The sequence below is a fragment of the Dendronephthya gigantea genome, unplaced genomic scaffold, assembly GCF_004324835.1.
Source record: "Dendronephthya gigantea isolate DGI-Jeju-01 unplaced genomic scaffold, DenGig_1.0 000016F, whole genome shotgun sequence".
Lineage (NCBI taxonomy): Eukaryota > Metazoa > Cnidaria > Anthozoa > Malacalcyonacea > Nephtheidae > Dendronephthya > Dendronephthya gigantea.
In genome coordinates this window covers 481,961-496,554 of record NW_021163026.1, presented here as the reverse complement: position 1 = coordinate 496,554, position 14,594 = coordinate 481,961, and the positions used below count along the sequence as shown (strand labels likewise).

Here is a 14,594-nt window from a genome sequence, read left to right as displayed (position 1 = left end):
AATGGCTGAAGGATTTGGGGAGTTGAGTGAAATAGAAATCCAAGCTTTAGTTGATCCTAGCACACCAAAATGCACCGAAAGAGCGAACAAAGTTTGTGTATATAATAAAACAGTTATTCTGCTCACTCTCGTCGTATATGGCCGATAGCTATCAGCTCATATACGACTGGAGTTCGCAGAATAACTGTTAATTCTTTGCCTATACAGGGAAATATGATATATTCCGCTGTTACTTTAATATTTCGGAGCTTTCTATTCGCTACGACTATGAAGAAATCTGATTCGACTACGAGTTTTTTTCCTTTTGAAAATCTGCTGCCTCAGGATTTCTATATCGTCGATCAGTTTGCATAGTCATATCATTTTAAATACACTTGCACCAAACCTCGAATGTTTCCAGCCGAAAATATTTGATAAATATACAGTTGTAGTCGTCGCGGCTTAATTATTTAGTTATGTTATTGTTTAGTTATAGCCATGATAGACTTGTAAAAATGAAAAAAGTCTATATATAGATGGAATACATTACTTCGCATGACGTAGATAAAGAATTGTTTTTTCCCGCAGAAATGTTTGGGTAAATATAATTTAAGCCAGGCCATTTACAATTATTAATTACTTTTTCGTCTTAGCATTAAAATTAGCGTGGTCGTGTTGGTTTTAGTCTTAAGTATTTTGTCCGAGCTGTTGTTTTTAGGCAAACTATATGGCGCCTGGTGACCTGTAAAGTTTACAGACTTGAAAAGCCCAAGACAAGCTGTGTGTTTGTTTTTACATTATTAATCTATAGATTAACAAACTAATCCGGCATTACATATCAATCCAAAACACTAATTTATCACTACACAGGTATTAATTATTAAAGTAGCATAAGTATTTTTCCTAGTTACTATTTCCATGAAAACCTCAGTTGTGGTTCATGTTTAGCTAAATTTGGTAAGCTATTCCATAATGATGCGGCCGAGTAAGCGATACTCTTTCATAGAATTTGTTAAAGGTTTTTCCAGGGTCAAGTTCATTCTGATAACTAAGTAAGAACCTTGTGGAATGCTGCATTTAACTGCATGGGTTTGTTCCTGGGAATTTGATGAAATATGATTTGCAAATTTGCATCGATTAGTTAGGATTTAAATCAAACTACAATACTGGAAAAAATTGATAGACTTTTCTAATTTAGATATCATTTCCCCCCTCCCCCCCCCCCGCCATTACAATGTTGAACTAGTGTTGTATCTCTTCCAAATTGTCATTAACCTCAACAAAATTGTAATGTGGAAGGGGGCGAATTAATGGCAGCTTGCCTTTTGGTTGAGAGAATTGGTACATTTGCTGTACGTAACTGCGTGGAAATCTGGTTAGACTTCGAAAAAAGTCTCCCAATATTTTTTGATTTGTAGATCACAAGATTGTAGATCACGCCTCTTATCTTAAAAATCAGGTTTTGTTGTGAGTATATTGTGAACCACACATGCAATTGTTTTGTTAAAGGGTATTGGCAATAAATTTTTTTATTCTTGCGATCAATTAAGCATATCTATGGAATACTTAATTTCCTATTTTTACTTGTCCAGTGCGTTTATTTGCTTAGATATATCCGAAAGCATTTGACAGCCATCCGCCATCTTGAAAAAAAACTCATATGCTAATATATGCGAAAATAAATTTGTGACGTCAGGTGCAGGGGAGCAGATTTACAATAGTATGCGTGCAAGCGCATTCTAAGATGACTTTGACCAGAAACCAACAGATAAACCAATTTATTTCTTTCAATTGGATAGAAAACTAAGCGCTACTACCTTACTCTACGTATTAATGGTAAATTTAAAATAAACACGTTTATTTCGCCGTCGTAAAAGTGCTGATTATCATTATAGCTGTTACTATGTCAATTACGCCGGCTCGTCTAATTTGTACATTTCGTATACTGATCTCTACGCACACGACGATCAGGAAACCAATGTATATTTTCTCACTATTCACTAAACGTCTATTTATTTCGCTAGTGTTGAATTGAAGTCGAAATTTTAGCCGGCATCATCAAGGAACATTAGCATATCAGCTACATATATTTAAAGTGTCAACATTTTCAACTTGGTCAACCCAGATCAGATGACAATATTAGCCTCCACAGGGCTTGTTCATGTTGTCATTTAATGCGCAACAAACATACAAATTTATTATTTTGGTACTCTACTAGACTGTCTGAAATTTTATTGTTTGTGCATCTTGTAGGCACAGCATTTTTCAGTATATACGCTACAAATTAAGTTATACAATTGGATACTTGGCCCTATGTAAACATGCAAAGAACATGACTCATATGAGGCATCTATCAGGTTGCTGTGTGGGAGTCAAAACTAACGCTAAATAGAAAGCAATGAAGATAATTTTAAAGATTCAGGCAAACTGTTCCACAATAAGCAAAAACAGAGTTAGATGAGATTGTTATAACCCATGGCCATGCAGCACTATTTTGTAGTTTTTGCAGTTTATCGCTCAACGATGCCATCCTAGACGGAGTAAAATGGGGAAAATGTGGCTCAATTGACACTTGATGCACTCTAGCTGCTAGCTGTATCTTATATATCTTTATTCCTATTTGCGTTAGAGCGCTATTTCAGGATGTCACCAGTAAAACTGTTTATAAATTTCATCAATATGACCTTTTCCAAATCACGTTTTCGTCAATTGTAAGACTAAAAGATTTAGATATTGTAACTAACTCTTTCAAGTTGATTGTTGCTATTAACATGCAGTTTCATGATCATCAAATGTTGCAAGTCTTTAGCAAGAACCAATCATCACGGATACGGTTTACCGAAAATCGTATTCCAACGTTTTTTCGTGCCAACGTAATGATTCAATAGCATTCAGACTCTCCAAACACAAGCATTTTTAGCCCAAAACGCATGGTCGACTTCCTCATCAGACGATTGACTATCATCTGAGTCACTCTACGCAATGATATTGCTTCGCTTCAAACCTGGTTCGGTTTCAAATTGATAGGGCAATACCTCTTCTACTTGTTTATCATGGCTATTTTTCATTTAAGTGATTGAAAAGCGCGAAATCCCTTACAAGAACTACGACATCGCGACTTGCGCGTATAAAATATATTTGTTGTTTTGATCTCCCCTGCACCTGACGTCACAAGGGTCAAGTTACCAAAAGATAATTTTTTTGAAAATCGGTCCAAGATGGCGGACGAATTGAATATTAATCATGAAATAACTCGAGAACAAAACAGTTTGGGTAAAAAATAATCACATATTCATAATCAGGAGGTCGAATATAACTGATAGCAAGAATAAAAAAATTTATTGCCAATACCCTTTAAGGTCGAGGAAAATAACTCCGTTTTTCACATTTAGGGCCTGTATAATATACATGGAGCGAGTTTTCCCGGCTAGGCGAGGTGAAAAGCGCGTCACATCAAAGGCTTAACCTGATTAGTCTTTCATTATATGCAGTTTTCACCTCGCCTAGCCGGGATAACTCGCTCCATGTAAACAAGCCCTTAGTAGTCATTGTGGATTTGTTGCGCGATAAAGATTGCCTCTACCGAAACCCTGCTTGTCGCTCTACAAGTAAACCATTTGACTTCAGATGCAAAACGATTTGCTCTGAGATTAATTTCCCAACATAAGGTGGTCGTATCCCATTGTTTAACTGCCTAAAGGTCTGTTCAGACGAGACGATCCAATTTTGTTGGATCCAATTCACTTCTGAAGGATGTTTTATAGTCTGTTGTCTTGTAATGTATATGAGCGGCAAATCCACTGAAGCCAATGCACTACAGCTTCATCAATAACCGATCGCGACTACATTCCATACGTCAGAAGTGAATTAGATCCAACAAAATTGGACCATGTAAACAGACAGTTAAGTAACCACAAATCTTTTAAATCATCTGTAAATCGAAACCATAGTAACCATAGTAACCATAGCTTTCAGTTGTTTTTCTATCTTTGATTCAGCGAGAGCTACAATTTTACATTCCTTCGCGACTCTGTTAAAATTTGCTGTCTTCCTTCGAAAATTTGTCTCTTGCTCAAATATCGCTATGAAATGATATCACGGAGAGGAAAGCTACGTGAAATGTCACCGTTATGTTTGTTTTCATTCGAGGTTGTTTTAAGAGGAAGTGGCTTCTTCTATTTCTAAGAGCCCGCGAACTCCGTGTACGCGGTTGCGTAGGGAACAACGTTTTATTACATCAAACGCTAAAGAGTGCTTTCGATTCGTAAGCTTGCGTGCTGCTCTTTCAAAGTATGTCTGACTATGAATATTTTCCAAATTTTTCGTAGTAAGACAACAACACGACAGCAACCGCTAAAAAACCTCCCAATTAATGGTCCAAAAGAAGATTTTTCGTATATTATCGCATATATTGTCGTATATCTTATCAGTTCTAAGAATCGAGTGCAATAATGCAACTTGAAGACGTCGCTTAAATTGGACAAGAAACCTTTACTAAATCGAATTTGAAGTTGCAGCTGGCTTCAATCCTGGCGTTCAGTGTAAGACGCAAGTATTTGTGATACGCAGCGTTGTAGACAGAGAAAGAATTTTGTCTAAAACTTCCACAGGAATTCACTCATTTTCAACTGGCTTCGTCGTTAAAGTTGGCGTCGTAGATCTTAAGGTCTTTGGTAAGTGATCTTTTAAAACATTTATGCCTTTTTGTGCGAGTAACAACTGTGCGAGTAACAACGCCTAACGGTATTTTATCGACTAATAAGTGGGTTAAAGAAACACAATGGTTAGAGATGAAGAGAGGTTGTACGTTACGGCGTTGAGGTTTTCAAACATTGCCATATACGTCTCTTCAAGCTCGCGTCCTTAACCTTTGAAAGGCAAGCATGCCCCGGATTTACGTGTTGTTGATGCATGAAATAGATAGAAATTTAGAAATTTAAGGCTGCTTTTCTGATGGGATCCGATTCACAAGTTACAACTCTATTCGGATTCATGATATTCTCGTACTAATCGAGCGAAGCATTCGTGAAATATCTCGCTCATATGGGTTTTGAATTAAGGATATCTCAGGGATAAAAATCCAAACAAATTTATTGCTTTGCTAATGTCTTGCATGTGTCAAAGAATATGGAGTGTCAACGGAGACCGAAGTTCCTATAGGGAATTAAACTTTCTTTGGAAATTACATGCCTGCGTTCTTTCTGAGAAACCTTGGTTAGGAATCGAGTACCATTGATAAAAAAAACACCAGAAAAAAATTCTCCTTGTGAGAATTTTAATCGTGTGAGACGTATGTCAATCCAGCTTTAGAAAGCTTAGGTAACGTTTTTTCTTCAGTAAGAACGGATTAAAATAACTGCAAGAATAATTTTGGGCATGCCCAGTTTGTGCATGCAACATTTTGCATTCGAAGCAATATTTTCCCACTTTTTCCTTCCATAAGTTTTGAGCAACTCTTTATCCGAGTCCATTATCCGCTAGAGTACAAATAAAAAACAATTCTCCACGTTTCGACCTTAGGTAAGTCAAAACATCTTCTGGGACATTGGTATAAAATGTTTACATTTCACACGGGTAAATTGAACAGTTACTATATTCCTATAGTTCCTTCTGAGAAGTGGAATAATTTGGCGCCGAGGATACAATAGCTGGAATAAATCTGGAAATTTTTACATTTCCGAAAATTTAGAATGATCTCATTCGTCAGAGTCAAAGTGACAAGTTATTCCAAAAAAATATCTATACTGAGAAGTAAAATATTTGTGTTGCAATAGCATGGGTATATTTTGAAATTATTCTTGGAATTTTGCATGGTTACGACGAATTAGTTTGGGAGTTAAAAGACGTTTTGCGTTATGGATGCAAAAAAATCACCGCAGCTGGGAACAATGTACTGAAATTAGCAAAAATACAAGGGGACTGAGCCAAATTCTTCGCGCAGATCTTTACTGCTGTCAATAAGTCTAACGGGCTGTCTAATGAGCTCCGTTAGCTGAGATGAGTTTGAGGTGTTAACGAGCACATGCTATAGTCTGAATGATTACATTAAACCACTGCCAGGTTCATATACTCATTTCAATACCTTGTATGCAGCATTTGTGTCACATAGATGTGACCGTGACATCGGTGAACAATCTACTTGTTCGCATTTCGCTGTTCCTTAATTGTCGAAACCACAGCACTGAATGGCTTCCGTAGAAGTCTTTCACTATGTCAACATTTGCATTCCCGACACGAGACGAAACAAATAAATCTATCAATTAGCCTTGTTGCGACTTATAACGACCAAAGGAGAAATAGGGATGAAAACTGAATATTTTTAATTAGATTCTAAGTTAGAGGGTAACAAGAAGGAAATATATCACCACAGCTAAAAAGGGCATACTGAAATTAGTAATATTGCCAGGTTTGGCTGATATATATATATATATATATATATATATATATATATATATATATATATATATATATATATATATATATATATATCAGCCAAAGGGGAAAATGTTAAAGGGGAAATATTTCTACCAAACTGGGTCTTATCCTCTAATTTAAAATGTGCACTAATTTAATCCCACACTTCCGGCCATAATACAAAAGTATACAAAATTTGCAAACTTCACTTGGCTATATTTCCGTACATTACAATATTTTGCAGCCAACTTGGCATGCAATTTTACTAAGTAGTATCCCTTTTTGTTTCCTAAAGCCCCTTACAGACGAGAAAGTTTCTATGACAATTTTTTATATGACAAGATTTAATTGGCAATTGCAGTGTGTATGTACAACAAATTCTGTATGACAAGTTTTTCTTTGACAAGTTTTATTTGCTCGTGTGAACGTGCCAACAAGTTTACTTTGACAATTTAGTTTGCAGTTAGCGAATTAATCGTTCAGTGAAAAACGTGAGCGCGTTAACAGGCGCCATTTTAAAATTCCATTTCTGAATAATGTAATAACGTAAGGATTGTACTGTAATAATAACGTAATTCAGTCTTTTTCTTGTTTCTATATCGAAATGATTCCGAATTAATATTCCTTTTATTCGCCAAATCAGTCAAACGTACAGGCTAATGCTAGCTGCCTCTGCAAAATACAATAGTCCGCTGGTCAAACTCATACAAGTGCTCACATTACTTTGACAAGTTTTCTTTGTTGACTTGACTCGCACAGACGAGCGAAATTTGTACATTTTTTTCTATGACAAGTACACTTGTTCAAAATCGAGTAATCAAATTGGGGTGTACAGACGAACAATTAAAACAAAAAAACTTGTCATAGAAAACCTGCTCGTCTGTAATGGGCTTAAATCAAAAGTTGATCTATTATGCAAGTGATCTGTTGTAAATCTTTGAAACGAGACGGTACTGAGTGGCAAAGATAACTATTTTAATTTTGTCATCAACTAAATTACTATCTCCAATAACAATTACTCAAATAATTTCATCCCAAGATCATCGATTTCGTTGTGCATGTTTACACTTAATATTGACGTGTTTATACTTCGCCTGCAGGTACCATGACATCCGGAAGAAAATATACCCTTACTTTTGTGCTTTTATCATACGGAGTGCTTACTTTTATCTATATACTTGAAGATGGATCCTCACTCAGGGGAATACAGGTGTATAGGGAATTTCCCTTTCAGGGTCTACACTGGCGCAATATCACCCACACCAAGGAGAATCCACTTCGTCTACAGGATGAATTTTACGGTGAAGGTTGCGAGGCGAATCCGTACCGCGAAGGACTTCAGATATTACTCCAGGAATGGAGCCGCATGGCTGAACGCAGAAACATCAGCAAGTCTTTCATATGTTTTGGTTCCATGCTGGGCTCCCTGCGTAATGGCGATGTCATTCCCTTGGACACAGATGCTGATATATGCATGTTACGAGACGAATACCATAAACTTTACGCTGAAGAATCAAGAAGACCCTTGGACCTGAATGATGGAAAGATTCGCTTGCTTCTTCAAAGGCATTCTCCGCATCCTTCAGCAGACACCCCCCGGGAAGACTGTAATGGTAAAATTGTGAGAACCACCACAGATGATTGTTCAATTCTTGACCCGCACGCCCGACTGTACATCCACTCCAAGATTTACCTTGATATTTTTATGATCGAGGACCATGGGGATATTTTTTGGGACGAATATAGAAATGTATTTCACAGGCGAGACGTTTTGTTTCCCTTAAAACCCTGCTACTTTCTTGGAATGCCATTATATTGTCCGCGAAATCACACGCAGTATTTAACATCTTACTACGGCACGAATTTCATGGAACCTTTAACGATATGCAAAAGAGGTCGCTGGATTCCAAACGCTAAATCTAAGAAAGTGACCAAATTTTTTCTTATCTTTTTTATTTTAATTTCAGTTCCATTTTTACGCATAATTGTTAGGCTGTTTCCCATTTTGGTGTAATTTAGTGTACAAGGGTTATACAGAGATATACTCTGTTTCCCTTCGTTGCATTAATCTCCTAAAAGAAAAAGGTTGGTGATTCGAACACTGAACTTCAATATTTTAATTACAAAATAAAACCTTTTCCTCACGAATAGATTGAGATTTAATGCCGAATGCCAATAGACCTTTTGCATTATAGACTACCTTTTTGCATATGCAAGGTAATGTAATCAAATCACCACAGCTGAAAAATGAAAAGAGCGTACCAAAATTAGTAAAAATGCAAAGTTTGGTTTCGCCGCAGTGTTGTAAAATGCGGAAAATACAACCTTGCTTAGTTTGCAAATTTGTATACTTTTTACTACAAACGGAAATTGTTACCACATTTGGGCCAAAAATGGTAACAATTTCAGTAACAGATTGTCCTAAAAAGTATACAAATTTGCAAACTTTGGAAGGCTATATTTTCCGCATTTTACAACATTTCGAAATCAAACTTTGTGCTTGTACTAATTTCAGTACGTTCTTTTCAGCTGCTGTGATTTGATTGCATTTCCTTGTATAGATCAAAAAGTAGTCGATAATGCAAAAAGTCTATTGTATTTATGCCACCTCTTTTTTTCTTACTGCTATTAGGTAAATCGTTTGTGTAAATTAATTGAAAAGAAATGAGGCAACACTACCACTTTGTAGAATTGATAAATCCAGTCTATATCCACACAACAAACACCTAGCTTTATCATTGAAAAACACCTTTTGAGAGCGATCTTCTAAAAATCCGTGGTTTTCAAAACCATAAGGATTTTGAAGATTTTCGAATTGTCTGCTTAATTGAGATGCGCGTATGTCATGGTATATAAGAAAAATTATAAGTGATCTCAAGTGGCGCAACACGGATAGTGCTGTGTGAACAGGATTATAATTTTGGCAACTTTTAACTTAGACCTGACAATTTCCAATTCAAAATTATTTCAAATTTGAGTACATCAATTTGACTTTGGGCAGCAATTTAAATCATTCTTGTTTGCTTTAAGGCCGTAATTTGCATTGGTGTACCTTTTAAGTGAAGATTTGCACGTGCATCGACAAATGGGAAATTACTTTATATCTGTGGATTTTGTGAGAATTTTATGTGCGATTTGGATCGGCAACTCTATCAGACCGAGACAAGATGATCAAATGAGATGCCTGAAACATGCACCTCTTGTTTTTGTATGCGTTTCGTGAATCAAAAGCGTGCGTTTTAATCTCGCCTGAGAAATAATCTTTAAAGCATCCTGTGACCTTCCAGACCTTTCTCATGATGACGTCAAACGATGAGAGCTAGCCTGATATTACACAAATTTTGATTGGTTCGCAAAACTAAGAGCCCTCGCTCTCTTGGCGAAGGTACTCAGATCGAAAATCTAGAAGTTCAGGTTTTCATCTAAATCTTTTTATTTTGCAAATAGCGTGTAATTTACTCTGTTCTTGAGGGTTTTAAAAGCATTCCATACGGTTGCTGTCAGATTTAAAAACCACAGTGTATCTCGAATACACGATCACATTATCATTATGATTTTTTTATGAATCAAATGGATATTTTAAATAAGTTAGCGCGCGTTTTCTAGAGTCTTCCAGAACGACTACTTATTCAAATTTAAATGGGGAAAACAATCGTAATTAATTCTGTCTTAAAATTTGACTTAAACTACATTAGCTAGCTACATTTGATAAGTTCTTCTTATTTTTATATGTATTTTTAAATTTGTTTTTTTGCGAATTTGTTTTGGCATTTCGATAAATTTTTCACACTCCATAACACGTGTCAATCGTATCGGACTATCTAGATACCCGCATCCGGATCAAACAATCGCTTTTTAAAAGAAAATCCTTGTCGGATTCCATGTTTGTTTGTTTCGTTGATAGGTATAATTTGGTCCGTTTGGGAAAATAGAAAATAGCTTGACGTAGTTTTAGTCAAGTGTTGTTATACTATGCATGTCATCACGTGATGTCATGGACCCTAAAGGACCCAGTTCCTTGCCAAGGTATTGGCATATGACTTTTTAATTAAGAGACGTATAGAATCGTGCTTGGCCAATGCAGTGAACCTTTGGCTGAACTGCGGGATATATTGAATTTGCTTTGACGTAAATCTGCGTAGTAATAATGTCGCGTGCACATGCCTGAATGTTTACATTATATTCGCGCCGTTGGAGATTTTCAGTGACATTTAGCGCTAAAATGTTTCACAATTTTATTCACTTGCCCATCAATGGTGGCATTTACAAGTCAACTCCAATTTAAACAAAATTGACATATTTCATTGGTTTTACTTACTTCATAAGGCAAAACCACAGTGCCAGAATGCCCTCTGCTTCTGAAATAGATTCTGAGGCTAATTCATTTCATTAAAAGTTTAAGTACAAATTCTTTTAAGTACAAATTCTTCAGGTGCCGAACTGCTTATATGTTCGCTAATTCTTATCATGGAAACACAGTAAGATGTCAGACCGTTCTCCAATATAAAACCTTTTGTAATTCACCTCAATACTGATGTTTTTTAACCTAGGATGCGTCTTCATGTCCGTTGATGCTTTCGGAAAACGTATGTGTAAACCGACTCTAATTTGCCTCCAAATTTCGAATCACTTGACGTGAGTGTTATATTGTCTGGGCCTCTGGCGGTTTTATGACTTTTATCCATGTCAAGGATCGGATTTCGGATGTATCTACGTTTTCGTAGCGGTTTACGGTGAAGAGATTATTGTATCGTTTTACGGTTATATAGCTATGTGTCCTATGCACGGAATACGGTTTAAAATATGAACGAGATCAAGGTTTGGAAGAACGGTGCGTTTTAATGGGCGTTATCAGTCAATGATTTTCGTATTTTGTGTTTTGTGCGGAGTTTCTTTTATGTAAGTGTTGTTCATAGAGTTCCTTTGAAGAGAAAGCCAATTTTATGTTGATCAGGGAAATGGCGGTTACGGATTTTCGCGGAAAAAATGACGGTTAACGGTGAAAGAAGATAAAGATATGCGGTTTCCGGATAGACCGACCCCCTATATTAATAGCCCCCCTTATCAGTGGATAATGTAAGTGAGCTGAAAGTGACTGGCATCTATTTTGCGGCGCTGTTTACATGATCTCTCTGATTCTTTTTTAACAGTGGTCGGTTGTATATCAAGCCCGTTTTGCTTATTAAACAGTTGATAAGTCAAAATTACTCTGACAAAGTCACTCTTACATCTCTGTTGAGTCTTGAGTCAACTTGAATATTATGCACTGATTATTTAGTTGTGAACAGTATCTTTGTATTAAGGTTTAAGACATTTAGTTCGCTTGCTGAATAAGAATATAGACTTGCTTTCTATTTTGAACTTAACCACCGTTGATAGAACCGGCCCCAGGTGATTCACAGCGGCGTCTGCGCATCGCTTCTGCTCATAACAATAAATGGATTAGTAGGCTACTTTTTTTTTTGCTTAAACTATACGTAGATATACAGCTATAGAGGCGGTTTACCATTCAAAATTTTTGACTCGATTCAATTTTTCAGCCTAGTGAAAAAACCACCTTAGGGTAATATAATGAAATTTACCATGATTCAAACACCAGTTTAATTGCTTAAAAGCGAATCAATATTGTGTGTCGTTATCCTGGCATGATATTTTATAGAATATAGCAGCAAAGAAGATAAACAATCGTTTGTTTACATTTCGGACTGGATTGACACGCTGAAACAATAACTATACATGAAGATAAACATCAGTCCGTGATTGGCAAAACAGTTTCCGAATCTGGACTGCAAAACTAGCACAAGCATTGATTGACAACTGCGTTGTGAAAAGTGGACAAAACTGATAAAGACGTGACTTAGACTGAAACAATTCATCACTAATTGAAATTATTAGCTTAATTTTTTATGCTAAGAAAAATTAGGGTGCTGAAAGTCACGATTTTTTTATTCCTAACTGATTTATAAAGTACAAGATATCTACGGCTTTTTTTTGTCAAAAGAAAGGAATGATTAAGTCATGTACTTCATAAATAAGGAATAGAAAAATAATTGGCTTTCAGCACCCTAATTCTTCTTAGTATAAAAAACTAAACTAATAATTTCAATTAGCAGTTTCAGTCACGTCTTTACCACTTTAATGACGCGGCTCTTTGCCGCATATTCAGTGACCGTTTCAACAACATTGGTGCCATTCAAATGTCCCAGACTAATCAAAAGTAATACTGGGAAAGCCAAGCTAGGCCAACTACAGCCTATAGCCTTTAGGTAGTGCTTGCTGTTCAGCATGCAACCTTTAATAAAAAGTGTCGTTGGAATTTGTTCTCTTATAGTATAACCGTATTCTTGCCAGTACAGTTGCCATATATTGTTAGTTATATTGAGTGCTGTTTTTTGGGGTCGGTTGTATATAGTAATTTAAGACTGAAGACTGAAGTTACTTTAACAATAGTTTGTAGCAGATTTGGCTAACACAAAGGTTTGGAATGGGGCCCCTGCAGGCATGGCCACTTCACTAATATTGGCTTGAGCAGTCTAATATTTATCGCTGCAACTGCGAGCGAAGCAAACAGTCCCATTTTACTGACGCGCATCTCGTTTTCACCGATTTTGTTTGTCAGGATGATTTTTTGAGCACACGAACAATAGTACTGCGGTTTCATCGTATGCGAATGCGTGATGCTTCATATTATATCTTAATTATGTTATATCTTATATCTTTATATGATCTCAACTCGAGAGAGAATTCTCATCAGCATAACCACGATATAATATTGCATGTATATACGTTTATCATAATGTAAACAAGATCATGTTTTGTGACACGCAATATTGCCATTACTATCCTGGGACCGGTTGCTCAAAAGCCGGTTAGCTTAACCCTGGGTTAAAGCAAATCTTTACATCGATTTTTTAAGTCGCTTGTTTACAAAGTTGAATAACTTTTTTCATAAATATTTTCTGGACCGATAGAAGTCATATTTTCTACTGTTTCGAAACGAACAGTGGTTCAGAACTGACGTAAACGAAAACACTGGATTAAAATTTAACCCAGGGTTAGCGCTAACCTAGCTTTGAACAACTGGTCCCTGCTGAAGACTACCCAAGAAACGATTGGGAGAAGATAAAGGCACTACGTGTATTCACTAGCCTGCAGCATTTCACTTATACAATTTGTACTTCGAGTTTATACCTAATATTGCTCTGCATGCAGTATTAAATAGACAATAAAATAGTAAATCATGGTCACAGCTCACATCTCTTTCTCAACAAAGTCTAGTATCGAAAGTCAACCTTCTTAATTGCTACTCGGTCATTGCAGTACAGACTATCGCTATATAACGAAAGCCTGCATATGGGACTATATATTACATATAAGGGGAAATAATGATGCTATATACCTCAAAACTAAGCCAGACAATTCTATCACAAAATACCGCAATAAAACTAGTAACAGAAAACCAGCGTCCCACTCGCATTGACTGTGTTTTATAGGGAATACAATTAATTTTACAGCTGATAAAAATACCTTGGCATTCTTAAAATATCGCATTTTTTTCATTTTTGCTGTGTCGCGTCGCCTTTCAACTTTAATTTGCACGAGGTTATTCTCGATCATTCTTGTAAACCTGCCAAAAATTTGAAGTATTTTAAAGCTCCACGGCAAACGTCGTGCTGTGCGTGGCTACGAATCTGAAAGATAACTGTAAACTTAACGCGTTTGTTAGACGGAATTGCGTGGTTACTTATAAAACTACGTTTTTGATTCAATCTTTAATCCCTCCTAAAAGCCTGTTTTAAACAATTCTACATCGACTGCCAATGATAAGTGTGATTACTTTGGATGCTTTTCTAAAATATGGGTTTTGTATTTGTTAAGTGTTAACGAAGTCAATCAATATTCTTGATTTTCACAAATTCGACTCACAATATCAAATATTACCAAAAATGCTACCGGCAGCTTGCGTCCAACAGTGCTGGGCGATTTTGAACAACGTGTTGGTCTGGTTTGAGCGCGCATTATAAGGAAGAAACACAAGAAAGCTAAACGTTGCTTTGCCATTTTTGGCGCACGAGCCATTCGCGATGTTATAATAGCGCTGCTGGATAGTGATGAGAGAATTGTAGTGGCACAACTATCACCACGTGAGGGGAAATGGATACCACTTGACCTCTTTGGTTACCTTGGATGCATTGTTTTCA

At 36.4% G+C, this 14,594-nt stretch overlaps 1 protein-coding gene across 1 annotated transcript; it reads left to right on the top strand.

The window, feature by feature from the left end:
- The first annotated feature begins 4,114 nt into the window (after positions 1-4,114).
- On the top strand, positions 4,115-8,713 carry LOC114520542. The gene is made up of 2 exons (XM_028540836.1): positions 4,115-4,652; positions 7,494-8,713. Exon 2 carries the CDS (start codon positions 7,499-7,501, stop codon positions 8,405-8,407), a length of 909 nt encoding a protein of 302 aa, XP_028396637.1. The 5' UTR covers positions 4,115-4,652; positions 7,494-7,498; the 3' UTR covers positions 8,408-8,713.
- The last annotated feature ends 5,881 nt before the right edge of the window (positions 8,714-14,594 follow it).

Excerpts from the sequence above, each read along its gene's own strand:
- LOC114520542 (XM_028540836.1), top strand. The coding sequence starts at position 7,499 with ATGACATCCGGAAGAAAATATACCCTTACTTTTGTGCTTTTATCATAC.